We start from the raw sequence: 17,821 nt of genomic DNA, 5'->3' as shown, positions 1-17,821 counted from the left end.
CTATTCTTGAAACTAGTGGTCTCGTCAATCATCAACACTTGATGCTCTTTCTTGATTTCTACCTTCGTTGATTTCAACATCACGAAGAGCTCGGGAATCGTTTTTGTCATCCCTTGCATACTGTAGTTCATCGCAAAGTTCTAGTAACTTAGTGATGGTGACTAGAGAATTCTGTCAATCACTATCTTATCTGGAAGATTAACTCCCACTTGATTCAAGCGATTGAAGTACCCAGACAATCTGAGCACATGCTCACTAGTTGAGCGATTCTCCTCCATCTTTTAGCTATAGAACTTGTTGGAGACTTCATATCTCTCAACTCGGGTATTTGCTTGAAATATTAACTTCAATTACTGGAACATCTCATATGGTCCATGATGTTCAAAACATCTTTGAAGTCCCGATTCTAAGCCATAAAGCATGGTGCACAAAACTATCAAGTAGTTATCATATTGAGCTAGCCAAATGTTCATATCGTCTGCATCTGCTCCTGCAATAGGTCTGTCACCTAGCGGTGCATTAAGGACATAATTCTTCTGTGCAGCAATGAGGATAAACCTCAGATCGCGGATCAAATCCGCATTATTGCTACTAACATTTTTCAACACAATTTTCTCTAGGAACATATCAAAATAAACATATGAAAGCAACAACGCGAGCTATTGATCTATAACATAATTTGCAAAATACTACTAGGACAAAGTTCATGATAAATTAAAGTTCAGTTAATCATATTACCAAAGAACTCCCACTTAGATAGACATCCCTCTAATCCTCTAAGTGATCACGTGATCCAAATCAACTAAACCATAACCGATCCTCACGTGAGATGGAGTAGTTTTCAATGGTGAACATCTTTATGTTGATCATATCTACTATATGATTCACGCTCGACCTTTCGGTCTCCGTGTTCCGAGGCCATATCTGCATATGCCAGGCTCGTCAAGTTTAACCTGAGTATTCTGCGTGTGCAAAACTGGCTTGCACCCGTTGTAGATGGACGTAGAGCTTATCACACTCGATCATCACGTGGTGTCTGGGCACGACGAACTTTGGCAACGGTGCATACTCAGGGAGAACACTTCTTGATAATTAGTGAGAGATCATCTTAAAATGCTACCGTCAAACAAAACAGAATAAGATGTATAACATATAAACATCATATGCAATCAAAATATGTGACATGATATGGCCATGATCATCTTGCGCCTTTGATCTCCATCTCCAAAGTACTGTCATGATCTCTATCGTCACCGGCACGACACCATGATCTTCATCATCTTGATCTATATCAATGTGTCGTCACATGGTCGTCTCGCCAATTATTGCTCTTGCAATTATTGCTATCGCATAGCGATAAAGTAAAGCAATTATTTGGCACTTGCATCTTATGCAACAAAGAGACAACCATAGGGCTTCTGCCAGTTGCCGATAACTTCAACAAAACATGATCATCTCATACAACAACTTATATCTCATCACGTCTTGACCATATCACATCACAACATACCCTGCAAAAACAAGTTAGACGTCCTCTACTTTGTTGTTGCAAATTTTACGTGGCTGCTACGGGCTTAGCAAGAACCGTACTTACCTATGCATCAAAACCACAACGATAGTTCGTCAAGTTGGTGCTGTTTTAACCTTCGCAAGGACCGGGCGTAGCCACACTCGATTCAGCTAAAGTGAGAGAGACAGACACCCGCCAGTCACCTTTAAGCACGAGTGCTCGTAACGGTGAAACCAGTCTCGTGTAAGCGTACGCGTAATGTCGGTCCGAGCCGCTTCATCTCACAATACCGCCGAACCAAAGTATGACATGCTGGTAAGCAGTATGACTTGTATCGCCCACAACTCACTTGTGTTATACTCGTGCATATAACATCAACGCATAAAACCTGGCTCTGATACCACTATTGAGGAACGTAGTAATTTCAAAAATTTCCTACGCACATGCAAGATCATGGTGATGGCATAGCAACGAGAGGGGAGAGTGTTCGTCCACGTACCCTGATAGACCGTAAGCGGAAGCATTATCACAACGCGGTTGATGTAGTCGTACATCTTCACGATCCGACCGATCCAAGCACCGAACGTACGGGGCCTCCGAGTTCAGCACACGTTCAGCTCGATGACGATCTCCGGACTCCGATCCAGCCGAGCTCCGGAGATGAGTTCCGTCAGCACGACGGCGTGGTGACGATGTTGATGCTCTACCGGCGTAGGGCTTCGCCTAAGCTTCACGACGATATGACCGAGGTGGAATATGGTGGAGGGGGGCACCGCACACGGCTAAGGAACGATCCGTAGATCAACTTGTGTGTCATGGGGTGCCCCCTGCCCCCGTATATAAAGGAGCAAGGGAGGGGGTGGCCGGCCTAGGAGGAGGCGCACCAACGAGGAGTCCTACTCCCACCGGGAGTAGGATTCCCCCTTTCCTAGTCCAACTAGGAGACCTTCCATGTAGTAGGAGTAGGAGAGAAGGAAAGGGAAGAGAGAAGGGAAGGAAGGAGGGGGTGCGGCCCCTCCCCCTAGTCCAATTCGGACTAGGCCTTGGGGGGGCGCCCAGCCTGCTCTAGGCAGCCCCTCTCTCTTTCCCGTATGGCCCAATAAGGCCCAATGCTTCTCCCGACGAATTCCCGTAACTCTCCGGTACTCCGAAAAATACCCGAGTCACTCGGAACCTTTCCGAAGTCCGAATATAGTCGTCCAATATATCGATCTTTACGTCTCGACCATTTCGAGACTCCTCGTCATGTCCCCAATCTCATCCGGGACTCCGAACTCCTTCGGTACATCAAAACTCATAAACTCATAATAAAACTGTCATCGAAACCTTAAGCGTGCGGACCCTACGGGTTCGAGAACTATGTAGACATGACCTAGAACTATTCTTGGTCAATAACCAATAGCGGGACCTGGATGCCCATATTGGCTCCTACATATTCTACGAAGATCTTTATCGGTTAAACCGCATAACAACATACGTTGTTCCCTTTGTCATCGGTATGTTATTTGCCCGAGATTCGATCGTCGGTATCCAATACCTAGTTCAATCTCGTTACCGGCAAGTCTCTTTACTCATTACGTAATGCATCATCCCGTAACCAACTCATTGGTCACATTGCTTGCAAGGCTTATAGTGATGTGCATTACGGAGAGGGCCCAGAGATATCTCTCCGACAATCGGAGTGACAAAACCTAATCTCGAAATACGCCAACTCAACATGTACCTTCGGAGACACATGTAGTACTCCTTTATAATCACCTAGTTACGTTGTGACGTTTGGTAGTACCCAAAGTGTTCCTCCGGTAAACGGGAGTTGCATAATCTCATAGTTACAGGAACATGTATAAGTCATGAAGAAAGCAATAGCAACATACTAAACGATCAAGTGCTAGGCTAACAGAATGGGTCATGTCAATCACATCATTCTTCTAATGATGTGATCCCACTAATCAAATGACAAGACATGTCTATGGTTAGGAAACAAAACCATCTTTGATTAATGAGCTAGTCAAGTAGAGACATACTAGTGACACTATGTTTGTCTATGTATTCACACATGTATTATGTTTCCGGTTAATACAATTCTAGCATGAATAATAAACATTTTTCATGAAATAAGGAAATAAATAATAACTTTATTATTTCCTCTAGGGCATATTTCCTTCAGTTGCTATCAATTCTCTAGGAGAAACAAAGTTGCATTAATAGTAATCTGGCAAAACATACGTTGACTGGGAACAGTAAAGTTGAGATAATATAAAGATCAAATTCAACTCATATATGTGATGATTGAAACTCTGTACATCAAGTGCGAATCTTGTTATCACTACTCCTCTATTTGCTAATAGATGGTAGTAAACATATTGTTAGTCCATATAAAAAGCAACTCTCTCTTTCACTTTATTCAGAAATAATATACACAAATAAAGGATAGCGTGCTTCTTTGTAGTTCCCATCATTTGCAGTTTCGGCTCCTACGAAAGAATTTTAATCACTATCCTATTTTTGTGTCTGTCGTGACACAACGAGTCCTATACTGATGCATTCTGGGGCCTTTCCTTTCTAAGTTCTTGCCATGTTAATTGTAGAGTTATTGATTTCCATCAATGGGGTTGTAGTAGTCGAAGAATTGCATTTTACTGGGTGATGTAATGTGTATACAAAGCAAACAGGACACATACTATTACGTCATGACCAACTCCATCATCAAATGCTATACACTGGAGTTTTAGGGCTTTAACAGTAGCATGCTGAATGACCAAAATGATTTGCCAAAGGCTTTAAGTAAAGGTGGAGTTTGGCATAGTGAGAACAACTGTGCCTTTTCACTTTATATCAAAAATCATATACGCACAAATACAGGAAAGTATGCTTTTGCGTACTTCCCAGTTTATACCGCTTTAAAGAATGTGGTGTTGCATATATAGTGCTAGCAGATAATATATTTTAACTAAAAACTAAAACTACATTTGTCTGCTCTCTGATTATCTCGTTTTATGATTATACCAAAAGGATATGCACAGATGAAGGCAGCTGAACCAGAAACTAATAAAAAAGACAACACAATGCAAAATATAACACCACAATGGTACACTGATATCTCAAAAGGCCCTAAGGGTAAATGATATTTTGAGTTTCAGAAAGGGTGAAATGTTGAGATGCAATAAATGTATTCAACTTTATCATAGAAGGTATAGCAATATATAAGAAATGGGCAGTAGCAGATTCACAAAACAACAATCATAAAGATACACCTTTTTAAAAGAGATAGAAGTATACCTGCCATGTGGTCGTGGTGAACCTCAAAGATAAAGAATCGCTAACCAATTAGCCTTGCAAGCTCGTGATCTGCAATCTCTTCGTCCTCCAGCATAACATGACCATGTGATCCATGTAAAAACAAAGGAGCAGATGAATATCATGTTTATATTTTTATATCCAACATACAAACAAACACCCCTCTTACTTGGAACCTAGCTATACCACTAATTCCAAACAAGCCAGCCTTTCATACACAAAGGAACAAGACCACCAACATTCCATGCACAAAGAAACAAAGGGCATAGAGGTACACTCCACAAAACAAGCAAAGAGAATAATACTCCTGCCTTTACCAGAATCAAGACAAGAAAGAAGGCCATCATTGGCTAGCCCGCGCACCAGTCATATCGCCATACAACCGTGCACCTAACCCTGGAAACGAAGAGGAGTGGAAAGGAGGAGGAGAAAAGGGGTTGACCTGTAGAACCAAATCACACCCCTGTAGCTGTCGTCGTTTGTGATGGCCGTTGCTTCCGTCCGAGGCTAGGGGTCGTTGTTGGACGCGTGTGTGGATCTGTGTACCAAAAGCAGCAGCAACATGAGGGGAGGGGAAGGGCCAAAAACAGCAGCAGCATGAGGGGAGGGGAGGGGCCAAGAGCACCTTGACCAGCAGCAGCAATGCTAGGGTTAGGGTTGGAGCAGGGGGGAAGGGCGGCGTCTCGAGCAGACCATGTCGTGAGCACACTCAGAGGCCGAGGTCGGACGACGGTGCCGGTGGATCTACGAGCCCTTGGCCGCCGCCGAACCTGCTCGCTCTCCCTCTTCTCTTCCCTTCCTTTTTGACGACAGGGGGGGTGGAGGTTGCAGGCGGCATGGCGCGAGGGAGACAAGGAGAGAGGTCCACCGCGGCGTGGTATGAGGGGCGTCGGCGATGTGGGCGGGGCGGCGAGGTCTGAGGGAGGGAGAGGGAGAGGAGAGGGCGGGGCGAGCGGGGGCATCCAAACGGGGCGAGGCGGGGCGGGGCGGCTGGGACTGAGGGAGGGAGAGGGAGAGGAAAGGGCGGGGCGATGCGGGCGGGGCGGCGAGGACTGAGGGAGGGAGAGGGAGAGGAGAGGGCAGGGCGATGCGGGCGGGGCGGCGAGGAGGAGGGAGGGGGCGCGAGTGCGGGCTGGGGAGCGGCTAGGTCATCTTCACGCGGGCCGTCTCCTTTTATACACCCCTAGGTGAAATTACGAAAATGCCCTCGGCGGCCACCCAATTTTACAGGCGGTGGCATGAAACGGGGGAACTATTCATTCCAGCAGTAACTTTTTTTTATCCGACGGACGAGGTCATTACAGCGGTCGATCCGACGGCCCAAGATCCATCAAGCAGCCAGATCCAACGGCCCATAATCCAAATTGCTGAGGAGGCTTGTAGGAGGCTTCATCTCTTATTTCTGGATGTTCAGGATAGCAGGTGCATGATGGAAAATTGTGTAGCGTGTAGTTCTTGTTTATATGTCGTGCAAGTTAAAAAATTGTCGATTTTGCCACTACAGATAGTTCTGGTTTAGATGTCGTGCAAGTTCAAAAATTGTCGATTTTGCCACTGCAGAGAACCCGTTGGTTGCATTGGTTTTCCAGTGTGACGCCCCTACGTATGTTTGGGGTATTGGTATTGTTGCTCTGGATGCGAACGAATTAGCTTGTCTTGCTAAGATGAGGATGTATGTGCCTGAGTCTTGAATTTTAAGAGGCCAGGGGAGATGAATAATGTCTGTCATATGAAAGGAAAAATGATTTGAATTAAAAATACTGATAAGTACGAGTTAAAAAAGGCGATTAGTTCGGAATAAAAGAAAACGGTCAGTTTCAATTAAAAAGGAAACACACATAGAAATTCAAATTGTAAAAGTTCAAACAAAAAGAAACCCCATGAAAATTCAAATGATAAATATACAAGTCGTAAAATGAGAGAAGTCCAGATCATCTTTGCAAAAAGATGTTGAGTTAAAAAAGGAAAGATGCAAAACATTTTTTTTGAAAAAAATAGCATTTAGTTCAACGATGTAAACAATGCAAGGTCAGGGGCGATGATACCGTAAATCGTTGAAAGGTTATAAGGAAAATCTTGCCAAAAAAACAAAGTAAAAGTCGAGTGTGAAAATGCGCTCAGCACAAACCCACAGGGAGATCAATTCGAGTACTCTGTTTCTGAAACGGAAAAAAAAACACTATCGGTCTCACCGTATTGAAAATTACTCCATGAAAAATACCTCAGTACAAACACACATATATATCAGTACAAGTACTCTGTTTTTCCGGGCGTAAAAATGACGCGATGAGTTTTACCGTATTCCAAATTAGTCTTCAACGGTTGCGAATTTGAGAAAACATTCAACATGAGTAAGTTTCATATTTTCGATAGCTTTCTAACGGTATATTATTTGCCTAATTTCGATAAACTTTTCAAAAGATTGTGTTCGAAACCAACTTTCACTGTATTTGAATTTGAATTTAAACAGTAAGGAATTAGAAGAAAAAACTTTATATATGAAAAAACTGCGCATTTTCCATAGATTTCTAACGTTGTATCATTTGTGTCAATCTGACGAACCATTTGCAAAATCCGCAAAATATATGTTTTGCCCAGAATTTCATCGTTTTTCAAATAATTTTAAATCATATAAAATTTGAAAAAAAATTCTATATACGAAAGATGCAGATTTTCACCAACTTTCCAACGCCATCTCATTTCGACAAACCGTTAATTAACTCCAAAACACGATTCATGTTTTTGGTTAAAAACGTTTTTTTTAAACTGCTCTTAAACTATAATGATTTTGCAAAAAAAATCTATATGATTGTAATCTGGACGTCAAGAGCTTTCCAACGATATATTGCACGCCCCGTTTCGGCGAAAAAATTCATGAAATTTTTTTAACTAAAGAAGACTATCAGTTCAACGAAATCTGCATGAAGTCGTCAGTTCGAAAAAGTAACATAACAATAATCAGTTACGTGAAACATATATATATATATATATATATATATATATATATATATATATATATATATATAGTTACTATTCATCACACAGGATCCAGAATACGTTATTCTTCACCCAAGGTAATCTTACGATCATTTCATAAATAAATTATGTTCCAAATACAAAAAGTTACAGTCATATTAATTCACTGCATAAAATTTGGCATAAAAAAACGTCAGAAGACCAGAAAAATTACACTTTATGTACATTTTACACTATGTTTTTACGTTTGAAATTTGCGTAACATAAAATATTTTTTATAGCGATTATATATTTTCTTACATTCTCCTTTTATGTCTGAAATAAGATAAAATTTACGGAACATAAAATTACGGTGCATTCATGTTAAAATAGAGGGGGTGAAGAATAACTATTCCTCACCCAGGATGACGAATAGCGCGACCCTCTCTCTCTATACACACACACACACACACATATCACATATATATAACTATTCCTCACCCAGGATGGAGGAATATATATATAGTGTCAAAAACCCATGGGAGGGAGGAAGTTGTATATTTGTGTGACTAGGACTATAGAAGCTGCCCACTTGTTTTTTTAGCCGAGCTGCCCACTTGTTACTGTAGCTATGCATCTAGGCCAGGACTGCGGTCACGGCGAGATTCGCTCGCCCATGGGCCATGGCCGACGCTCCCCGGCCCTCCTTCCGCTGCGGCTACGGACGCGTAGCCTCCTCCCCGGGCCGCGCGCACGCGGCGGCCGTCGTCGTCGTGGCATTGGTTCATTCGGGGGCGGGGGACGCCTAGGCTGATTGGCCGGGACTATCTCAAGCGCTCGCCCACAACAACATGCGCCTCCGCCCTCACCGGCCGTCCGGAGCCACAGGTCTACCCCGCCGCCCCGCCGCGCAAATCTGGGTATCTGAATTACCAGTTTTATTTGCAACTGTTTTCTTAACCGGTGGCCTCAGCCAGCCACTTCCGTCTGTCTGCCCGCGGGCACATGGTTTGCAATTGTTAGAACTATGCAACTACACTCACACGCCATATTGTTGGTTTGTATAGTAGTACAATTGCATGTTCAGTTGTTAGCAGTATTCCTCACATTGGTTTCCAGTATCTAGAAATGTAGTATTTGGCTGGATGCCAATGGCTTGCGATTGGACAGTATATCTAGAGTATACATTGGAGCCCTCTGGCAGCTTGGCAACTATCTGCAACAGATCACACAGCTTCCTTGTCTTCTTCTGTAGACAATGATCCCAAAAGTTCCAACTTGGCTTTTTTGCCGGCCTATTCCACAGCCAGCGCCACCGGCTTCACATGGTCTGGAACTGTAATGTTGATCGATTGGGTGGAAGCATAAAAATTGCACAGATATAGTATTGTTGGTTGGTTGGTTGAATACTTGAATGCTGCTTGTATGCTTACACATCCAGTACTTATGTATGTAGTCAGTATGAGATGATGGCATATTATTTGGCTTTTCGCCCCTCTTGCTTGCTAGTTCCCTGGGTGTTCCTGTAGTTTTTAGCAACCTGCTCGTCGAATTTGCTAGTTCTTCGTTTCCAGTTCATCACTGCATCCTCATCTTGGATGCCTGACTGATTCTCAACCTTGTCTATTTGCTGCAAGTCTGCAACATTACTACTGCCAGGTATGTATACATTGTCCCATGTGAATCACAAACAAGCGAATGTGCTGCCTTAATTCTAATGAGCATATTTCATGAAACAGGGTCACTGCACGCTAAAGCAATGGCTCAGGGGCCGCTGGACCTCTGGAATCATTGGTCAATCCAGATCCTAGTGCTCTTCAGCCTCGCTCTCCAGGTTTTCCTCTTTGTCTTCGCCAGAATCCGTCAACGTGGAACCAACCCTCTGCTGAGGATCCTGCTGTGGTTGGCTTACATGCTGGCTGACTCCACCGCGATATATGCCCTCGGCCACCTCTCTCTCAGCAGGAGCAGCAAAGGGCTCGATCAAGAGCAGCTCGTCGCTTTCTGGGCGCCGTTCCTCTTGCTGCACCTAGGTGGCCCGGACAGCATAACTGCCTACGCCCTCCAGGACAACCAGCTCTGGTTGCGCCACCTGCAGATTCTCGTCGTGCAGGTCCTCGGAGCAGGCTATGTTCTGTACAAACGCATTGCTGACAACGGGTTCTTTGTCATGCTGGCCTCTATCCTAATGTTAGCTGTAGGTTTTGTCAAGTATGTGGAGCGGACATGGGCTCTCCAGCGCGGGAACATGGATACCATCCGGAGCTCTCTCAAGAATGAGCCACATGTCAAACATCATCAGTTCCATGCTCTGGATCAAGGGTTCAGAGAGGGGGCCGCCAACGAGGAAGAACTCTATGTGCGTCGTGCTCACTCCATGTTCCACGTATGCAAGCGTGCCATAGTTGATTCTTGGATTGAAAAGGATTCAGAAAACCATGGTGGTGAGATGCTTAGAGACATTAGAAACGAAGACTACAAAGGTATGTGGACATTGATGGAGGTGGAGCTCTCCCTGCTGTATGACATCTTGTATACCAAGGCGGCCGTGATCCACACTTGGCCTGGCTATGGCATCCGTGTTGTCTCACCACTTGCCACTGTCGCCTCCTTCCTGTTGTTCCACTTCAGTGTCAAAGATAGTCACGGTAGAGTTGATGTTGCTATCACATACACCTTGCTGTCTGGGGCCTTCCTCCTGGAGATGGCATCGTTGTTGATCGCGCTAGGGTCGTGTTGGACATACGCCTTCTTGTGCACAACACGTTGGAGCTGGCTCCGTTACACTGCTTTGTGCACTGGAAGGTGGGATCAGCTTCGTCAGCTTGTCAAGAAGTTCACAAGAAGGCAAGTTGGTGGTCAGGCAAGGAGGTGGTCCGGTGAAATGGGGCAGTACAACATGCTGCACTTTTGCAGCCGTCACGACACAGTCTTCAGTCCTCTTGTCGGTAGATTGGCGAAGTTGTGGGGACAAAATGAGTTGTGGAACAGAAAGCATTACTCGGGGAGCATTCAGATTACAGATGAGCTGAGGCTGTGGTTGCACCGGTACATAGAAAGATTTTCAAGGAGAAACAAGGTGAACACGCAAGGCATGCTCAGGACTAATTGGGGTGCAGAGGCATTGCAGCATTATGGTTGCTTTGATGATTTCAAAGGCTACCTTGGAGTTGAGCTCCAAGAGGGCATCATTATCTGGCACATTGGCACTGATGTTTTCCTTGCTAGAAGTAGTCGATCCAAGGCTTATGATGCAGCCCAGGAGCAAGTGGTGAAGAGCATTAGGACACTGTCCAATTACATGATGTTTCTCCTAGTTGAGCGACCCGACATGCTACCCGGCCTTGCTCAGACGAGGCTGTACCAGCAGACCTGCCAGAATTTGGTTGACATGTGGCGTAAGTCTGAGCCCTCAAGTCGCAGTGGTCCAACCAAGAATTTCCGTACTATGCTCAAGGAGTTATTCCGCATCCGTGACGACCCCAATACTTCTCGGCTGTCGGAAAGAGACAAGCTTGCTATCACCCTCTACAACGAGAAGCCACGCTACAGCACAGATGTTCCTCGCCTCTGTTATGCCAACTGGGTCACTGAAGCGCTGCTCAAAAGAGAAGAGGAGAAAGGCAGCGTGTCCGTCTTGGAACTAGTCCTACGTGTGTGGATGGATTTTCTATTCTACACTGCCAATAGATGCAGCAGGGAATCCCATGCCAAGAAGCTCAGCAGTGGCGGTGAGTTGACAACCATCTTGTGGCTAATGGCAGACTACTTTCACAAACATACCGTCCTCAATGCACCAGAGGAGGTTTGAATCATGTACACATGGACATAACCACTATTGTGTCCCCAATTCCCCGTCAATGTTATCCACCTAGTTCCTTTCAAATTCAATATTGACAAACTACAACTAATGAGTTGGTCTGCTAGATGTCATAGCACATGCCTAATTTCTCGCCATCTTTGTACAACACTTACTGAAAAATGGTGTTTTTCGCAAACTTTTATGAAAACGGTGGGTTTCTATGTATGACGCGGAATTGTGCTGGTTTTTGGCAATTTACTCAGAGTTTTGCTGGGTAAAGAAATTTGCAGTTCTGAATACTTTATATTTCCTAGTTGTTCTTAATTTTGGCAGTATGCATGGGAACACTGGGATGACGTGTTTCAGAGAATTCAGTGATTTGGTTCAACTAGACAAGGATCATTTCAATGCAAAGGAGAGGTGGAGCTTGTTTACAAGGACTCCCATGTTACAGCCCATTGGTCACTGCAGTGTGTAATCCTGGAATTGATAGCGAATGAAAGCGTCGTAGACATTGGAGAAGAGCTAAAATTTCTAGATGCTATTAGTTCTCACCAATTTCTACTGCTATTCACTCTGTGGTCTGGGATTAATTAGCTGTGCTGCAAGGATTCCAACTTTAAAGGCCATGCTGCAAGGATAAGTCCTCTGTATGATTCTTCAGTACAGCTCAGAATAAATCAGGGTGCAGAGCAGATTCAGTCTTTTGATTTTAGACAACGCAAGAGTTAAAGTCTTTTGTTTGCCTTTTTTTAGGGGAGGTCTTTGTTTGCTTGGATTGATGCACACGGCTGACACAGTTTACAACATATTTTCCCTGACGGCATAGACCATAGATTCAGTTTTACAATATTTCCAGAGAGAGTATAATATTGATGCACCATTTATTTCAGAGAAGAAAAAGGTTCCATGAGGGTGTCTATTACAGAACTGGAGAAAGAGCTCGCCTACCATGCATGTTGCCTGGTCTGGTGAGCAGTGCTACGCCAAGTGCCCTGTCAGAGTGCAGCCGGCGGCAACACAGGTGGCAGACAGCGCTGCCCGCTGTCGAGGACCCCGGAGCCTAGACAGGTAGCCGCCACTGATATGATTTTTGTGAACTTGTTTTCTTCAGTAAATCAACCATTTGATGATGTCTGCCAGTTAGGGTCCTTGGTAACTGCTAGACACCATCGTGCGTGTTCTTGGTTCTTCACACCCAGGTGCTAGCCTAGCCTTCTTTTGAGTAGCTGCATTATACATATGTGGATCTTTTATTGTTTAGCCCCTGATTTTACCTACCCGGCGTCACATTACTCACAATTTTCGGTCAGTTTTGTTTACCTATGGTCAAAAATTTCTTGTTTTACCTGTTGCGTGACCAATGATTTGGTCAAGTTTTTGGGTGCTTGGGTGGAGCGCTGTGATTGGGGAAATAAGAACCTTGTGTTGGGCATGGATGAACATAGCAAATATTTGAAGAAATTAAGGTGCAAAGAGGAACACCAGTCGTGGATATATGAACTCAAAGTTGTAGCAGCCATCTTATTTAAAATGTTCACTTTAATTAAAGGTTTAGAACATAATGGAAATGTATTTTGGCTGCAAACTTATTTAAAATGTATTTTCCCTACATGTATGTCTAATTTGAGCCAACATTTATGTAATTCCATGCTCTCCTGGAAACTTCAGGCAATATATGGTTGGTAAGCGTGTGGGTGGATGCAAATCGGTCCATTTGATGTGCTTTAAGATCAGAGCCCCTCCTACATTGAAGCCTTAATTCTTTACCCGTCGGTTACCCTTGAACCCTTATTTCTGCTTCAGACATTGATATGCACCTGTGCCAAATCAACACTCCAAAAGAAATCACTTCTACTTTACTGATGTGTTTCAACGGAATAGTAATTGTACTACTCACCCAGTCTAAAATCTCCCGTTTTCATGGTTAACCAAGGGATTCAGTTTATACCTCTTGTTCATGAGAAATAGTTTTTTTTTTGTGCTTCCAGTTCAATAAACGGTGTCGTAATGGGCATGACTAATGATGATTCTTGATATCAATCACTGCCTAACTTTGGAAAAATATCAAGAAATATAAAAATTAAGACTCATATGTTCATATGTTTCAAGCGAAGACTCAAAATCAGGATTATATGGACCATCAATCTCTTGCAACGAGACTCAAAACAGGACCGTGTTTGAACACATAAGAAACGAGACAAACCAAGGAAATTATCAGAAGTGCTCATAAACATTACGTTTGCTTCCAGAGCCTCCAGCAACCTAGTATAACCAGAAAATTAAACCTTTCCTGATTTGTTAGTGTGCATGAGTAAGGGCAGGTCCCTCACCAAATCTCAACAATCGGGATAGGTGCAGCGACATGGAGGTTGAAAGATTTAAAGCAGGCCTATGGCGATGTCCAACACCCAGGGCTGAAGATGCAGGCCGCCCGCCACAGAACGCCTGCTAAAAACACACCCAATACCTTTTTGTCGGATCAATAGCTGCTCATCGAAGCTTGGTCAGCTTCATATGCTTTTCTTGCCTCCCTCATGTAATGGGCCAAGAGTCTTAACATCCTATTTCTAAGGCGACGGGCCCACACCATTTCCTGGAAGACAATCTTGCAAGCCACCTTCAATAGTTTACCTTCGTATCGAGGTCCATCCTCCATCAACTTGGAATACTCCTCTGCTGAGAAAACTTGCAAGATAATAACACTTTCGACCCATTAATTGAATAACAAGTTTCTTAAAAATGTACAGAAACAAGCCAAAAAAAGTTTTGCAAAATATTAGTATAATTTACCTCGAGAGGAATGCCAGGAAGTTCCTCTCCAGGGTAACATATTATCTTGAGAGCAGTCGCTAGTTTAATTAAACACCAATTCTGAGAGTCAATGTTTGAAATCTTCTTTAGGTGCTCACCAGCAGCCCTCAAGTTCTTAGCATTTTTGTTCACACAATGATCACAACTATACACAGCACCTGCTGTCTCAATAATATACTCATTAACCTGGAAATAAGGATCATTTCTATATCGCCAGAAGGAGAAAACCTCAAGACAAAAATATTGGAAAAATATTGCATCACTTTGGTCACCTTTAAGGGCTCTGAGTGTAACAAGATATTACAGCGAGCACTAAAGCAGAAAGCGGTGCACAACAGGAGGGAAGCGATGTACTAACCATCTCTGGTTCGACTTTTAAGTCAAAATATTCAAGGACGACTTTCATTCCTTTACTCATACGGAGGCGATCATCCTTAGTCAGCTCCAACTTTTCTGAAGGCACCAAATACTGGATGCTGTTCTTCAGGCCCCACATCAACTCCATGACAGCATCATCATATAGGCAGGATATTTCCTGAAGAAAGCCGGAGAAAAATTGGTACCCAAATTGTTCAGAATATAAGCACAAGGGAGTAAACACTGACCAACTTGTCTTCAATTATACTTTTATATTCAAGCTTTCCAACAGCTAGTTGCTGCCCAGGAACGATGTACTTCCGGATCATCATAGCAAGATCTTCATCTACACCAGTAGCAGGGTCAATGGCGCTGCTTGTGTTCTCAATATGTTTAAATTCTTTCAGCCAAACAACCTGATACAAAAATAAACAAGTTGATAAACAAGTTCCTTGAGTATTACAGTGTAACTCAGCATAAGTTTATGTATATAAGATAACACATAACACAATGCATTCTGAAAAAAAAAAGAATAGTGCTGTTTAAATTGGCTGACATACAAGGAAAAATCAATCAGAAGGACAGGGCAGGAGCACTAACTGATTTTGCTATGTCACCCTCACTGAAGTCTACCCAGATGTCCTGCACAACACAAATGACGGAGCAATAACAATTAGGCCAATGACAAAGGCGACCAGAACAAACCAAGCACATGAATAAATAAAACAACGGTAGTGGTGAACAAGCACCTCAACCGCATTGTCTTGGAGGAGTTTGACACCATCATAAGCGAAAATTGCAAAAACTAAATTCAATAAAAGCCCTCGCCAAAAGGTTCAGACCAGTCGACCAATCAGGTAGAGTATGGCCGATAGGAAATGTGCCACACCATATCCAATAAAAGCCCTCGCCAAAAGCATGACCAGTCGACCAATCAGGTAGAGCATGCCGTCGCCAAAAGCCCTCGACGCCGCCAATTGCCTGAATCCCTGAATCCAGTAAAAGATGATGCTGAACCCCTGAATCCTAACTCGCTGCTAGAGGGTTTTCTGATCTACTTGAAATCAGTTTCCTGGGCATGTATGTATGTACTGCCACCACAATGTTGCCCATGGTTTTCCCCCCTTATCCTAACCTCACTGCGCACTAGTACAAATTTTCTTTCCGGTTTGGGTGAGATTGAAGAGAGAGGACGATGAAAGCTGGCAGTTTATCTCACCTAGATCTTTCGTCTTCGTCCCCTTCCTCTTGCCCTTGCCCTTTCGCTTTCCCTTCCCCTTCACCGCCACCGTCTCCGCCGCGTTCTCCGCCGGCGCTGAAATGTTGTCCGCCGACTCCGTCTCCCCCCGCGCCATCGAGCGCAAAGGTCAGACCCAAGAGATGGGATTTGTGGCAGGTTCTCTAGTTTGTACGCCAGCCCAATCAGTCGCTTCTTATTCGGCCTCTCTCCGGTGATTTGTGGGAGGTTCCGTTTTTATTTTACTTTATTACGTATTATTTTTTGTCCCTTTTTCTGTTTATTTTTTCTATATGATTGTTTCTTTCGTATTTCCAGATTTTTGTTCTTGTTTTCATTTCTTTTTAATTTTTTTCTTCCATATTTATTATTGATGAGGCTTTTAGTTCCTTTCTTTCTCTCCATTTTTTCCTTTTTTCTTTTCCTTTTTTGTCATTTACCTTTTTGTCCTTTCGATGGTTTCCCTTTTTTGCATATATAACCTTTTTTGCAAGAAAACAAATTCATTGCTTAATCATGATGATCACAATCGTTTTGAGCCAGCACATGAATATCTTGAGGAACAGACCTCAACCAAACAGCAGTACGGGTAGAATTATGCCCCATTTGAGCTAAGCTATGCGCGACCGAATTGCGAGAGCAACGTATCACGGATATGGCGTGCTCCCTGCCCATGTTCAGTAGGCGCTTGATCTCAACCAAGGCTGCCCCTGGTGAACGATCCTTCTTCGTTTGCATAATCATCTGTGCGGCAACCGCGCAGTCAGTCTCGAGAATAAAAGGCATGGAACACCATTCGATGGCAAGAGCAATGCCCTCCTCCAGCATGTCATCGCATGTGTGCAGAAACCGACAAGAAGAAAAGATAATGGCGCTCATCCCATAGTATCATACCTGCTCCTCCCAAACTATCAGCTTCAAAGAAAGCCCCGTCGACATTTAGTTTTTTTTGTTCCAGCCGGCGGGTGGTTGTGGAAAATATGAGATGGCTAACAATGTGTTGTATTGATCTGACCCGTGTAGGGGTATATATAGAGGTACAATGAAGGGAGAGAGACTTGGAGTAGAGGACAAGTTAAACCTATCCTATTTCTATCTCTTATCTCTATCTTAAACGTAAATATACTTCTAACATTCCCCCTCAGTCGTAGCGGGAGTGAAGCGGACGATTATGACTAAATTTGAAGTCTTGCTCTTTTGTCGTCTTCTCCGTTGCGCCATCATCCACTGCGTCTCTGATGGGTCGGCAGTTAGGGCGGTTGATGGAGTCATGTACCTAGGGTAGGGTCATAGACCTGATCTAAGTACCCTACCCAAGGACACCCTTAGAAGAGATCACCTTCCAGTCGACCTATGAGGAGCCCACTCGACTGACTTGAAGGACTCGACCATGAAGACTCACTCGACCACCAGAAGGTCAAGAAGCACTCTGTACTGCAACGGTCTGTAATTAAGTAGACTTTATGATAGTTAAGACACTTTATGTGGGGCGTTACCAGTAACACCCCGGACTTAATGTACTTTAAACCCTTCATTACGTGGGTTGGCAGGGGTCCTGGCGCACTCTATATAAGCCACCCCCCTCCACAGGCAGAAGGGTTGGCACCCCTGTACTTCATATACGCATAATCCACTCGACCGCCTCCGGACTCCGAGACGTAGGGCTTTTACTTCCTCCGAGAAGGGCCTGAACTCGTACATCTCTTGTGTTTACAACCTCTCCATAGCTAGGACCTTGGCTCTCCATACCTACCCTCCACTCTACTGTCAGACTTAGAACCACGACAGTTGGCGCCCACCGTGGGGCAGGTGTTTTAGCGATTTTCTGGAGAAGTTGCGATTCTTCCGA

General features: G+C 43.9%; 1 protein-coding gene and 1 long non-coding RNA gene across 4 annotated transcripts; one reads left to right on the top strand and one right to left on the bottom strand.

Moving 5' to 3' along the window:
- Window positions 1-8,333: 8,333 nt before the first annotated feature.
- Window positions 8,334-13,389, top strand: LOC123043964 (uncharacterized). The gene is made up of 3 exons (XM_044466580.1): window positions 8,334-8,682; window positions 9,400-9,421; window positions 9,502-13,389. The coding sequence occupies exons 1-3, from the start codon at window positions 8,614-8,616 to the stop codon at window positions 11,571-11,573; spliced, it is 2,163 nt and encodes a 720-aa protein (XP_044322515.1). The 5' UTR covers window positions 8,334-8,613; the 3' UTR covers window positions 11,574-13,389.
- A 371-nt stretch (window positions 13,390-13,760) lies between these two features.
- On the bottom strand, window positions 13,761-16,218 carry LOC123040859 (uncharacterized). Of its 3 annotated transcripts, XR_006418298.1 has the most exons (5): window positions 15,955-16,218; window positions 15,336-15,377; window positions 14,984-15,151; window positions 14,737-14,913; window positions 13,761-14,564 (listed from the first exon to the last, which is right to left on the bottom strand). It is a non-coding gene; the product is annotated as an uncharacterized lncRNA (long non-coding RNA). The 3 variants fall into 3 exon arrangements; XR_006418297.1 differs by having other exon boundaries at window positions 13,761-14,913; window positions 15,296-15,377; XR_006418296.1 differs by having other exon boundaries at window positions 13,761-14,913.
- Window positions 16,219-17,821: the final 1,603 nt, after the last annotated feature.

The sequence above is a fragment of the Triticum aestivum genome, chromosome 2B, assembly GCF_018294505.1.
Source record: "Triticum aestivum cultivar Chinese Spring chromosome 2B, IWGSC CS RefSeq v2.1, whole genome shotgun sequence".
In the NCBI taxonomy this organism is placed as follows: domain Eukaryota; kingdom Viridiplantae; phylum Streptophyta; class Magnoliopsida; order Poales; family Poaceae; genus Triticum; species Triticum aestivum.
The sequence above is the reverse complement of the archived record's forward strand: the minus strand, read 5'-3'. Positions and strand labels throughout refer to the sequence as shown.

What these genes read in the sequence shown, in the direction of transcription:
- LOC123043964 (XM_044466580.1), top strand. Translation starts at nt 8,614, where the DNA reads ATGCGCCTCCGCCCTCACCGGCCGTCCGGAGCCACAGGTCTACCCCGC. An exon ending in GCCCCGCCGCGCAAATCTGG is followed by an intron (nt 8,683 to 9,399) that starts GTATCTGAATTA and finishes ATTTGCTGCAAG; the next exon opens with TCTGCAACATTACTACTGCC. An exon ending in TGCAACATTACTACTGCCAG is followed by an intron (nt 9,422 to 9,501) that starts GTATGTATACAT and finishes TTCATGAAACAG; the next exon opens with GGTCACTGCACGCTAAAGCA.